The sequence below is a fragment of the Mesoplodon mirus genome, assembly GCF_964341445.2.
Source record: "Mesoplodon mirus genome assembly, chromosome: 14".
NCBI lineage: Eukaryota > Metazoa > Chordata > Mammalia > Artiodactyla > Ziphiidae > Mesoplodon > Mesoplodon mirus.
Genome location: NC_138990.1, coordinates 15898793 through 15912900, shown reverse-complemented (window position 1 = coordinate 15912900; position 14108 = coordinate 15898793). Strand labels below are relative to the sequence as shown.

The window sequence follows — 14108 nt, the reverse complement described above, 5'->3', positions numbered from 1 at the left end:
TAACAGAACAGCTCCAAAGCTACATGTGGCACCAACTTAATAGCACACGAACTCTCCATTTTCCATTCCCCAGCACTGATTCTTGAAGTGTTATTTTATAAAATCAAAAAACAAAGTAACTAGTTATATTATCTACCTCCACAGAAAACCCATCCTGGGGTTAGGGTTTCACTCTCATAAAAAGGTCGTACTTATGCGTGTCGTTGGATCATATTTTTGATGGTAATCTGTTATCCCTATACTTCCTCCTCCCTACCCACTCCCTCCACATTCAAGCAGCCATTCTCCTTGCCCTAAAGAAGGCAGAGCAGAAAGATGAAATAGGCTGCGAGACATTCTGGCTTTTTCTTTTTAAGCCTAACCCCTGAGGAGAGGCACTGGGGTTTACCGAGCAGGCAGCTTTAAGAAGCAGGAGGTAGAGAGGAGTCATCCCAGATTAGAAGGAGGTTCCCCTTGGCTTGGGGGAGAGGAGGAGAGCATCCCAGGAGAGGGTGGGAACTGGCTCCGTGTCTTTGCAGCACCTTGGGAGGAAGGCGCAGGGTGAACAGGGGTGGGGCAGAGTCTGCAAACGACTCCCACATCCAAAACCAGCATGGGAGCAGCAGAGAACTGCTCAACCTGGAGTGGCCGTGAGACAGGGGACAATGGGTATTTATAGGGCGGTTTGCAGGAAGAGATGTCTAATTACTAGAGACCCCTCCCAATGCCTTAGCACTGCCTAGGATCTCCAAGCTGTGGGAAAAGCTCAGGAGGAGTCCCTGGGAATGACAGGGGTTAATTTCCCCCCAATCCACTGGGATAGAAGGGTACTGGAATCAAAAATTAAACTGAATTCTAGAAATCAAAGAAAGTGTCTGGCTGGACTTGTTTTTGAGACCAGACATTCATATCTGCCACTTAGGGGGCCTCACTTGAGCCTGCCAGGGGCAGTGGGCAGTGTCCCCCCACAAACCATTACACCGGAGCCAGTTCATCTCCAGTGGATGGCTGTAACCCAGGAGGAACTGGAGTGCTGAGGGGTGTGGCCTCTCAGAAGTCACTGCTGACTTCGGGAACACCAGTGGCCTGGGATGAAACCAAGTTTCAAAGAATATCACAGAATACTTTTAAGTCCTGATCAGACACAAAGCAATCAGCAAAAAGGCCACTTGTTGGAGTTTGCTTAAATGATTAATTTCCCTGACTCCCTGAGAAGACCCAGAAATAGAGGGGTGTAGAAGATGATTTTCAGGCCACTATTTCAGACTCTGAGGAAAGAAGGACTATTTCAGCAGCAGCAGCAGCCAAAGCTCTACTAGACAGGACAGATGAAGACCATCACTGCAGCCAAGCCCTGGCTGACACTGTAACAGGGAAGAACAAATCTGACTCCATGTTAGATCTGTTCCTTTTACTTTAACCCTTTGTGCTTTGTTGCTTGTGCTTAGTCATGCTGGCTCTGCACCTTCTGTAAAAGAATGTTGCCTAGAGCCTGAAGTATACAGGATAGCCTACTCTCAGGGCTCTGACCTTTAAGAGCCCATTCATACAGAGATAAAAAGTTGCAGAACAGGGCTCCTCTGGTGGCGCAGTGGTTGAGAGTCCGCCTGCCAATGCAGGGGACGCGGGTTCGTGCCCCGGTCTGGGAAGATCCCACATGCCGTGGAGCGGCTGGGCCCGTGAGCCATGGCCGCTGAGCCTGCGCGTCCGGAGCCTGTGCTCCGCAACGGGAGAGACCACAACAGTGAGAGGCCCGCGTACTGCAAAAAAAAAAAAAAAAAAAAAAAAAGTTGCAGAACAGAGAATAACATTTGTCTTGTTGGAGGTTTACAGGAACATCGTGACCTGACCTATATGGACAGTTGCAAGAGCAAAGGAATCCAACAGCAAGAAGTCTGCAACAACTAACCACACCCCTCACTCACCTGGCCTTTAAAAGTGCTTTGCTGAAACCCTTCAAGGAGTTTGGGGTTTTTGGGGGCACAAGCCACCCATCTCCTTGTGGGTCCCTGCAGTAAACCTTTCTCTGCTCCAAACTCTGACATTTCAGTACTGTTTGGCCTCACTATGGATCAGGCACATGAACTTGCATTCAGTAACACCATGTTTAAAGACTTTAGGAAGATAGGCAGGAGCACTGTCCACAGATCTCTACAAGCCAGGTGTCAAGACAAGGAGACCCCCGCTACCTGCCCATCAGGCCTACTCCTTAAACTGCGGTCAGTGACTGCTAGGAGACTGTGGGGGAGGGAGAGCCCAGACCCAGGGCAAGAATGGGGAAAGTGTTGCTCAGTCCTGGAGAGAAATCTTTTCCAAGGAAAAATGCCTAGAGTTCGGGGAAAGTCAACATGCCTCTGTTTTATTTTGCTTATAAGTGAGATGAATATTTCACAGTACACAGAGACTGTGAAGAGAACCCACACTCATTAACAGGGAAGGAAACCCAAACTTCAGGGGACTGGGTGGCTCAGAGGAGCTCCAGAAGGTAGCATCATCACTCTGGTCCCATAGCAATCTAGGCTCTGTTGGCACCCTTTCCCCTCCCCAGTAAATAGTCAAAGAGAGTAGTTAAACAGAGAAAGAGGCAAGGACACCTACATGGAAGGTGCTGGCTACACAACAGAGCAGCCACCCCCCTGCTGTATGCCCTGTGAATATAAACATGAGCAGGGACCCACCCAACTCTGGGCAGAAAGCCAAGGGGAAGGATGGCTATGAGGAGGAGAAGTGTAGAGCTACAGCTTCAGGTCAGTGTCACCTGCCACATTAGATCCCCCATGCTTCTTACATCTAAATCACAGATCCTGCTCACCCCAGTGAGGGGAATCCATCAGAGGCTGATGGAGCATTCCTACATGGGATGGAGCCTGTGCCGGAAGAAAGCAGAATTTCTAAGGCAGAAAGTCATCCCTGGAAGGGAAAGGGGAGAAGTCTACTCAGTGCCCAGGTTCATGAACTCAACTCCTGGGAGCCTGAGATTATGACCCACCCAGCCAAGTGCTGCCAATGTCGTGGGATCCCGGTGTAAGCCAGTGCTCCAGCCCCACCCTCGTGAAGGTGAGAAGCCATTCCTTTCTAGAAACAGAGAGATTTGCTTCAGGAGGTGTGGATGGCTGGGATCATGTCATGAGATAGTATGAGATATTGCACCCTATACACACACACACACCCCAGAATATTATTCAGCCCTTAAAAGGAAGGAAATTCTGACTCATGCTATGACATGGATGAACCTTGAGAACACTATGCTAAATAAAATAAGGCAGTTACAAAATGACAAATATTGTATGACTCCACTTATATCGGGTATCTAGTGCAGTCAGATTCAGAGACAGAAAGTAGAATGTTAAGTGCTGAGGGCTGTGGGGAGGGACAAATGGGAAGTTGTTTAATGGGTACAGAGTTTCAATTTTCCGAAATGAAGACAGTTCTGGAGACTGGGTTGCACAACAAGGTGAATGTACTTGACACCTCACTACTGAATTTAGGGAATATACTTAACACTTAGAAATGGTTACAATGGTAAATTTTATGTTATGTACATTTCACAACAATTTTTAAAACTATTATTTTGACTACAGAGGTTTTTCGCATTGATCTGGTACATGGGGTGATGGTAACTCACAGGCTAAAAAGCCAATTATCTAGAAACCTCAAAGTCAGAAACAGCAGGACATTTCTTTGAGTTGCCAGTTCACTTCTCTGAGCAATGTTTCTCTAGCCCCTCACTTGATAGTCTGGCTTTTCTACACAACAGAAGGCAAAATTATCTCCCGAGGAGACACCCTCCCTTGCCAAACTAGAGAGGGCCTGAGGAAACTCATACTGATAAATGCTTGAGACAAATGATGGAGAAGCAGGGAGGGGAAACTGATCAGGGAAAGATTGGAGAACTGCCTCTGAGTCCAAGTGAGGTTGAAAACCACACATTTTCCAAACAAAAATCGTCTCAAGGATTTCTGGCCAGTTTTTGAGTGGGAGAGGTAGGCTCTGAAATGTTGGCATTTCTGGGACATTCTGAGGGATTGAGGAGACAAGATCACATATTTAGGATCTGGGACACTCTTCCCAAATTCAGAACATGTGATCACTGAAATGGCATTAGAATGGCAGGCCACGCTCTGAGCATTTCATTCTAAGAAAAATGTTTTTATCTGTAATTTGATTTGTATGCTTCACAGGGGTTGGAAAGATGGTAGTTGTTGAAAGTGTAAGCTATGCAGCCAGACATGCTTCCCTCTATAACTAAGTTGCCAAGGAACACATAGGCCCAAATTAAACCCCATTTATGGTCATTGGCACACCTTGGGGAGCTGGTGACATCTCACATTCTTTACCTTCATTGATTCATTGCCCACTAGGATTAATCTTGTAAATTACTTTCAAAGGCATGGCATACATCCTAAATTATTTTTTTTCTTAGATTAGCATCAATCTTGCTTATCAATTGACATTTTCTCAAATTCCCTGGAGATGTCCACCTCACCATCAGAGCAAAGCTGTAAGTTACCTAAGGCAGCGGCCCTGACAAGCCCGACGGGACCTCTCCCCAGCTCTGCTTTGGGGCACTAAGAATCTGAATCCACAAAGTGTGTGTCTAGGACACACTCTGTGATTCAACCCCCTGCCTGGGTCTCCACCTGACCCCCTAGCCCGGGATTGCAAACGCCTCCTACCCAGTCCCAGGGCCCTTCTCCCAGGAGCCTTTGCAACAGTTATGTAAACAGAGGAAACTTGCAAGCACGTGTACTTTCAAAGGCATGGCAGCTTCTCCCCCAGCCCCAAACAACCCCCAAAGAGTAATTCCTGCCTTGTTTGAAGCTAGAAATCCTTCTGTTGATAAGTAAAAATGAGCAGGAAGGTGGAGGTGGGGATGGGCTTTCTCAGACTTCTAACTACCCCTGCGCTGCATCATGTCACAGTCCCACAGGAGCTGCCTTCCCTGCTCTTCTCGGCGGCGTTTACTCAGTGTATTTGGCACTTGGCAATTTCATCAGCTCCCCAGAGAAGCTCCCATCTCCTTCTTTCTGAGGAACCTTGTAGTCCTGGTTTCCCAAATCACAGTACTATTTCTCACTTATTTCCTGACCTCGTTCTCTACGCCTGTTAAACTCTCTGATCACATCCTTTGAATGAAAGGGGAAGTTCATTCAGCCTCCATAGAGGTTCCTGTGTGGCCTTGGCCCTCACAAGAGGCAGGTCCATCCCTCATGTGCATCTAGAAACACTGCCATCACTGATGGGGAAGCAACAGAAAACCCACAAGAAGTGAGGGCATCCTCGCTACAGCTTCCAGCCAACCTGGGCAACAGAGCAGCTCTGCCTTGCCAAGAACTAAGAGTGCGCTGACACGCCTGGGGCCGTGTCTCCAGAAGTTTCCCAAGTTAGGAAACACATCTCACTGAGGCCACTTCCCTAGGTAATACACTTATGCCTGGTTGCCAGGCTGCCAAATTCCCCACTAACATCGATGAACTCTGCCCTTGCACCACAGGAATAATACAAAAGATACGGTGAGTCCTGCCCTAGTGCTAAGGCTAGGGATCACCTGAAGTTATTAAGACATAAAGTACACCGTTTCTTTTCCATCCCAGGTACCTGGAGGGAGTTTTCCTTTCAGTTTCCTTGAATTCCAAGTAATTACACTGTCGCCATCCTGAATGGCGAAGGCAGGAAGTTACAGGCTCTCTGTTCTCTCTGCAAATGCATGGAATCTGAAACAGGAAGAGATATGCCGCATCAGGCTAGTAAGTGGTATCTGCGCATTAACTATTCATTCTCCCAAGACTGTGAACTTGCTCTTCTGTGGTGCTAAGTGTCTTCCAAGTGTTCACTGCTTTTCCCTATGCCTTGTCAATTCCCACAAATAAAAGACAGGAAGGTGGAATTTTTTTTTTTTTTTTTTTTGCGGTACGCAGGCCTCTCACTGTTGTGGCCTCTCCCGTTGCAGAGCACAGGCTCCGGACGCGCAGGCTCAGCGGCCATGGCTCACGGCCCAGCCGCTCCGCGGCATGTGGGATCTTCCTGGACCGGGGCACGAACCCGTGTCCCCTGCATTGGCAGGCAGACTCTCAACCACTGCACCACCAGGGAAGCCCAGCCATTGGGATTTTAACTGATGACTCTTCTGTTCATTAGAGGATACTTAGCTCAACCAAATTTATTGACCCTGGAAAAATGATACCCTGTCCTTAGACTTATTCTTTTGTTCCCAGGGTTCAATCATTTAAACACAGTTTTGACAAGCCCAGAGGCTAATGAGAGGCCCAACAGTGCCCAGAGCCCTGCGGGTTCACTGTTGAAAGCTGGTGACAAGAGACAGCGCTGGCTCACCTGCCCACTGCTGATGGGCTTCAGTCAACTTTCACTTGGCAAATACACACTTCCCCAGGACCTGAGCATCAGCAATAATGAAAAGAACTCAGTGTGGGCACGTTTTTAAGGCAACCTCTCAAAGTGTGGTCCTAGGAGCAGCAGCAGGACCTGGGAGCTGGCTAGGGATGCAAGTTCCCTGGGCCCCACCTGGATATGCCAAGTCAGAATGTGCACTTTAACAAGATCCCCAGGGCATTCATGAGCAGCTTGAAGCTAAAAAAGTGCTCATGTACCAATGTTCATAGCAGCACTATTCACAACAGTCAAGACATGGAAGCAATCTAAATGTCCACTGACAGATGAATGGATAGAGAAGATGTGGCACATATATACAATGGAATATTACTCAGCCTTGAAAAGAATGAAATAATGCCATTTGCAGCAACATGGATGGATCTAGAGATTATCATACTAAGTGAAGTAAGCCAGACAAAGACAAATATCATACGATATCACTTATACGTGGAATCTAAAAAAAAAAAGATACAAATGAACTTATTTACAAAACAGAAATAGACTCATGGCATAGAAGACAAACTTATAGTGACCAAAGGGGGAAGGGGGGCAGGCATAAATTAGGAGTTTGGGATTAAAATATGTACACTACTGTGTATAAAATAGATAACCAACAAGGACCTGCTGTATAGCACAGGGAACTATACTCAATATCTTGTAATAACCTATAATGGAAAAGAATCTAAAAAAGAATATATATATATATATATACACACATGTATACATATATACACATATATGTGTATAAAACTGAATCACTTTGCCGTATACCTGAAACTAATACACCATTGGAAATCAACCGTATTTCAATTAAAAAAATTTTTTTAAACACTGGTGTAGTGTTCCAGGTGATGATCGGCTAAATCGCACCCTCAAAGCCAGTTGTCCAGAATCCAAAAAATCAGTAATAGCAGGAAATTTCTTTCACATGGCAGAGGAGATCTCTGAGTAATGCTCCTCCAGCCTCTCAAGAGTACCATCCCTGCCTATCGCCACTCATGACACAAAAAGAATCCTGAAACGTGAGCTGGGATGGACAGAAGGATGGGCAGATGGCGGGAGAGGTCTGTGGGCCTTGCCTCGGCCATAGAAGGCCTCAGTCTTGTCTATTTCTAAAGGGTTTCAGGTGACACTGGGACAATGACAGCAGGGGCTTCCTCCAAAACAGAAATACCCAGTTTCCTTCGTCCCACTGTTACCAACCTAGGTTCTCAGACTCTTTAATCAATAGAAATTGATAAAAGAGGCCAGAGAAATTCAGGCAAGGCTTTATTGGGACTCTTGCTGCAGCACAAGGGCATGAAAACAAGTAGCAGGTTCCCTTGCTAAGCAGTGAGGGTGGAGGCGGATCAGTGGGTGGTGCTGGAGGGGGGGCTTAGGTGGTCTGCCCACCCCCTTGGTGGTGCTGTGCACAGGGATCATGCTCAGGACCCTGCTTTTGCTCCCAGGCCCTCAGAAATGGCAGCTGGGTTTTGGCCTTTTTGTATTTTGTTGTTCATAACTTGCTCCAACTACCCATGCATGCGGTTATTTTTAGTCCCTTATAGTTCTTTTGTATTCTGTTGCTGGAGGAGACGTTTGTCCAGCTGCAGGCACTGCAGTAAAGGGTCCCAGGTCCCCACCTGTCTCACCACGACCTCCTTGCAGGACAGATGCGGGGATGATCGAGGTTTGTCCTGACAGCCCTCACACTCTGAGTGCCAAAGCCTTTGCCCAGAATTTTCTACTCTGATCTGTTCTCCAGATTAGGAAAGAGAACAGGGCAGACATTTCCTCTGGCTAATACAGCCTCGCTTGTGCAGAAAGCAAATCACCATTAAGACAGGCTCTTTGGAGAGTCTGAGGAGTGTAGCGCTGTGCCTGAGAGCCGGTGGCTCTGTCCAGACACAGCCTCAGGCACTGGGGGACACAGAGTCCAGCCTCCCTGCAAGCTGAAATGCTCAGGACACGCCCTTTACAGTTTGATAATAACTGCTCTTCAGCTGGGGCTCAACAGCAAAAGATGCACTGAGACCATCCAGGACCCCCGGGAGGAGGTGGGCTGGCAGGTAGCAGAGCAGGCAGGGGCACTGCTGGTCGTGGGTTGGCCTCACTTTCCAGGACTTGAGGAGGGACAGAAGGGCCCGGGTGTACCCCGTCCTCTTCTGCAGAACCCGCACTCCACGGAGCATGGCCTGAAAGTCAGGGGCCGAAATGCAGCTTCTCCTGTGTTAAATTACTCCCTGGCCTCTCACCTTCCCAGAGAGTGTCCCACATGAGCTGAGCAGAGGACCAGCAAGAAACGTGGCCCTGCCAGCTGGGTTTTTCTCTCTCCACTAGCGAAAGTGGGGGCAGTGAGCCCCTTCTGTATTTGGGGGTTTCAAGAGCCCAGAATTGAAGCCAATCACCTGCTGTTAAAAGATTTTAAAGCGCTTTATGAGAAGCTAGAACACTGGTCTTCAGAATCACCAGGGATCCTGTTAAAAATGCATATCCCTGTTCCTCCCTAGACCCTGAAAATCAGAATCTCTGGGACTGTGGTCAAGATATCTGCATTTTAATCAAGATTCCTAGGTAGTGAAAGGCTTTGCAAAGTGAAAGCCTAACTACATATTCCCAGACTCCCCTCTACTGTGCAAAATCAGCCTGCAAGGTGAAGCCCATGTCTCCCAGGCCAATATGATGAGCAACTAAATTTGAGAACAAATGCTCAAGAGTGGGCATTTTACCCATTTCAGACAGGCTGACTTAGGAAAGAACTCAGTCATTCTCCTTGTAACCACATAAGTAGCTGGTTTCTCTCTACAAGAGACACAAACTCTCTCACATGCACAGATGGGGTTGTTTTGAAATGTAGATATTATTATCATTATTCAGGTATAGTGAGGCCAACAGATCAGGAGATGGCTACCACTGAAAAGAGTTTACAAGGAGACCTTCAAGATGGCGGAGGAGTAAGACGCGGAGATCACCTTCCTCCCCACGGATACATCAGAAATACATCTACACGTGGAACAACTCCTACAGAACACTTACTGAACACTGGCAGAAGACCTCAGACCTCCCAAAAGGCAAAAAACTCCCCACGTACCTGGGTAGGGCAAAAGAAAAAAGGAAAAACAGAGACAAAAGAATGGGGATGGGACCTGCACCAGTGGGAGGGAGCTGTGAAAGAGGAAAGGTTTCCACACCCTAGGAAGGCCCTTCACTGGCAGAGACGGGGGGGTCGCAGGGGGGAAGCTTCTGAGCCACAGAGGAGAGTGCAGCAACTGGGGTGCGGAGGGCAAAGCAGAGAGATTGCCGCACAGAGGAGCAGTGCCAACCAGCACTCACCAGCCTGAGAGGCTTGTCTGCTCACCCGCCGGGGCGGGCGGGGGCTGGGAGCTGAGGCTCGGGCTTCGGTCGGAGCTCAGGGAGAGGACTGGGGTGGGCGTCGTGAACACAGCCTGAAGGGGTTAGTGCACCACGGCTAGCCAGGAGGAAGTCCGAGGAAAAGTCTGGATCTGCCTAAGAGGCAAGAGACCATTGTTACAGGGTGCGCGAGGAGAGGGGATTCAGAGCACCGCCTAAATGAGCTGCAGAGACGGGCGTGAGCCGCGGCTAACAGCGTGGACCCCAGAGACGGGCATGAGACGCTAAGGCTGCTGCTGCCGCCACCAAGAAGCCTGTGTGCGAGCACAGGTCACTATCCACACCTCCCTTCCGGGGAGCCTGTGCAGTCCGCCACCGCCAGGGTCCCGGGATCCAGAGACAACTTCCCCGGGAGAGCGCACGGCGTGCCTCAGGCTGGTGCAATGTCATGCCGGCTTCTGCAGCCGCAGGCTCGCCCTGCACTCCATACCCCTCCCTCCCCCCAGCCTGAGTGAGCCGGAGCCCCCGAATCAGCTGCTCCTTTAACCCCGTCTTGTCTGAGCGAAGAACAGATGCCCTGAGGCGGCCTACACGCAGAGGCAGGGCCAAATCCAAAGCTGAACCCCAGGAGCTGTGCCAACAAAGAAGAGAAAGGAAAATTTCTCCCAGCAGCCTCAGGAGCAGTGGATTAAATCTCCATAATCAACTTGATGCACCCTGCATTTGTGGAATACATGAATAGACATGAATCATCCCAAAATTGAGGTGGTGGACTTTGGGAGCAACTGTAGACTTGGGGTTTCCTTTCTGCATCAAATTTGTTTCTGGTTTTATGTTGCCATTTGTCTTAAGGTTCTGACTGTCCATTTTTTGTTCTGTTTTTTAGTATAGGTTTTAATGCTTGTTATCTTTGGTGGATTTGTTTTTTGGTTTGGTTGCTCTCTTCTTTATTTCTCTCTTTTATCTTTAATACTTTTTTATTATTTTATTTTATTTTATTTTATTTTTGTGGTACGTGGGCCTCTCACTGTTGTGGCTTCTCCTGTTGTGGAGCACAGGCTTCAGACGCACAGGCTCAGCAGCCATGGCTCACGGGCCCAGCCACTCCACGGCAAGTGGGATCTTCCCGGACTGGGACACGAACCCGTGTCCCCTGCATCGGCAGGTGGACTCTCAACCACTGCGCCACCAGGGAAGCCCCCATTTTTAATAATTTTTTTGTATTTTAAAAACTTTATTTTATTTATTTATTTATTTTCTTTCTTTCTTTCTCTTTTTTTCTCCCTTTGCTTCTGAGCTTTGAGGCTGACAGGGTCTTGGTGCTCTGCCTGGGTGTGAGGCCTGAGCCTCTGACGTAGGAGAGCCGAGTTCAGGACATGGGTCCACCAGACACCTCCCAGCCCGACGTAATATCAAATGATGAAAGCTCTCCCAGAGATCTCCATCTCAATGCTAAGACCCAGCTACACTCAACGACCAGTAAGCTACAGTGCTGGACACCACATGCCAAACAACTAGCAAGACAGGAATACAACCCCACCAATTAGCAGAGAAGCTGCCTAAAATCATAATAAGGTCACAGACACCCGAAAACACACCACTGGACCCGGTCCTGCCCACTAGTAAGACAAGATCCAGCCTCATCCACCAGAACTCAGGCACCAGTCCGCTCCACCAAGAAGCCTACACAACCCACTGAACCAACCTTAGCCACTGGGGGCAGACACCAAAAACAACGGGAACTACAAACCTGCAGCCTGTGAAAAGGAGACCACACACACAGTAAGTTAAGTAAAATGAGAAGACAGAGAAACACACACCAGATGAAGGAGTAAGGTAAAAACCCACCAGAGCAAACAAATGAAGAGGAAACAGGAAGTCTACCTGAAAAAGAATACAGAGTAATAATAGTAAAGATGATCCAAAATCTTGGAAATAGAAAGGAGAAAATAGAAGAAATGTTTAACAAGGAACTAGAAGAATGAAAAAGCTAACAAACAATGATGAACAACACAATAAATGAAATAAAAAATTCTCTAGAAGGAATCAATAGCAGAATAACTGAGGCAGAAGAACGGATAGGTGACCTGGAAAATAAAACAGTGGAAATAACTACCACAGAGCAGAATAAAGAAAAATAATGAAAAGACTTGAGGACAGTCTCAGAGACCACTGAGACAACATTAAACACACCAACATTTGAATTATAGGGGTCCCAGAAGAAGAAGAGAAAAAGAAAGGGACTGAGAAAATATTTGAAGAGATTATACTTGAAAACTTCCTTAATATGGGAAAGGAAATAGTCAATCAAGTCCAGGAAGTGCAGAGTCCCATACAGGATAAATCCAAGGAGAAACATGCCAAGACATATTAATCAAACTATCAAAAATTAAATCCAAAGAAAAAATATTAAAAGCAGCAAGGGAAAAACAACAAATAACATACAAGGGAATCCCCATAAGGTTAAGAGCTAATCTTTAAGCAGAAACTCTGCAAGCCAGAAGGGAGTGGCAGGACGTATTTTAAGTGATGAAAGGGAAGAACCGACAAACAAGATTACTCTACCCAGCAAGGATCTCACTCAGATTCAATGGAGAAATTAAAACCTTTACAAATAAGCAAAAACTAAGAGAATTCAGCACCACCAAAGCAGCTTTACAACAAATGCTAAAGAAACTTCTCTAGGCAGGAAACACAAGAGAAGGAAAAGACCCAGGATAACAAACCCAAAACAGTTAAGAAAATGGTAATAGGAACATACATATCGATAATTACCTTAAATGTAAATGGATTAAATGCTCCAACCAAAACACATAGACTGGCTGAATGGATACAAAAACAAGACCCGTATATATGCTGTCTACAAGAGACCCAATTCAGACCTAGGGACACATACAGACTGAAAGTGAGGGGATGGGAAAAGATATTCCATGCAAATGGAAACCAAAAGAAAGCTGGAGTAGCAATTCTCATATCAGACAAAATAGACTTTAAAATAAAGACTATTACAAGAGACAAAGAAGGACACTAAATAATGATCAGGGATCAATTGAAGAAGAAGATACAGCAATTGTAAATATTTATGCACCCAGCATAGGAGCACCTCAATACACAAGGCAAATGCTAACAGCCATAAAAGGGGAAATCAACAGTAACACAATCATAGTAGGGGACTTTAACACCCCACTTTCACCAATGGACAGATCATCCAAAATGAAAATAAATAAGGAAACACAAGCTTTAAATGACACATTAAACACAATGGACTTACTTGATATTCATAGGACATTCCATCCAAAGACAACAGAATACACTATCTTCTCAAGTGCTCATGGAACATTCTCCAGGATAGATCATATCTTGGGTCACAAATCAAGCCTTGGTAAATTTAACAAAATTGAAATTGTATCAGTTATCTTTTATGACCACAATGCTATGAGACTAGATATCAATTACAGGGAAAAACCTGTAAAAAATAGAAACACATGGAGGCTAAACAATACACTACTTAATAACCAAGACATCACTGAAGAAATCAAAGAGGAAATCAAAAAATACCTAGAGAAAAATGACAATGAAAACTCGATGACCCAAAACCTATGGGATGGAGTAAAAGCAGCTCTGAGAGGGAAGTTTATAGCAATATAATCCTACCTCAAGAAACAAGAAACATCTCAAATAAACAACCTAACCCTACACCTAAAGCAACGAGAGAAAGAAGAACAAAAAAACCCAAAGTTAGCAGAAGGAAAGAAATCATAAATATCAGATCAGAAATAAATGAAAAAGAAATGAAGGAAACAATAGCAAAGATCAATAAAACTAAAAGCTGGTTCTTTGAGAAGATAAAATTGATAAACCATTAGCCAGACTCATCAAGAAAAAAAAGAAGACACAAATCAGTAGAACTAGAAATGAAAAAGGAAAGTAACAACTGACACTGCAGAAATACAAAGGATCATAAGAGATTACTACAAGCAACTATATGCCAATAAAATGGAAGAACTGGACAAATTCTTAGAAAAGCACAACCTTCCGAGGCTGAACCAGGAAGAAACAGAAAATATAAACAGACCAATCACAAGCACTGAAATTGAGACTATGATTAAAAATCATTCAACAAAAAAAAACCCAGGACCAGATGGCTTCACAGGTGAATTCTATCAAACATTTAGAGAAGAGCTAACACCTCCCCTTCTCAAACTCTTCCAAAACATAGCAGAGGGAGGAACACTCCCAAACTCATTCTACGAGGCCACCATCAGCATGATACCAAAACCAGACAAAGATGTCCCAAAGAAAGAAAACCACAGGCAGTATCACTGATGAAAGTAGATGCAAAAATCCTCAACAAAATACTAGCAAACAGAATCCAACAGCACATTAAAAGGATCATACACCATGATCAA

At 46.0% G+C, this 14108-nt stretch overlaps 1 protein-coding gene across 1 annotated transcript in view; it reads right to left on the bottom strand.

Moving 5' to 3' along the window:
- Window positions 1-14108, bottom strand: part of VWA3B (von Willebrand factor A domain containing 3B) — a 207403-nt gene that overhangs the window by 155620 nt on the left and 37675 nt on the right. The window contains 2 exon segments of the mRNA XM_082642474.1: window positions 5578-5656; window positions 5660-5693. Coding sequence (XP_082498600.1) covers window positions 5578-5656; window positions 5660-5693 — 113 coding nt within the window.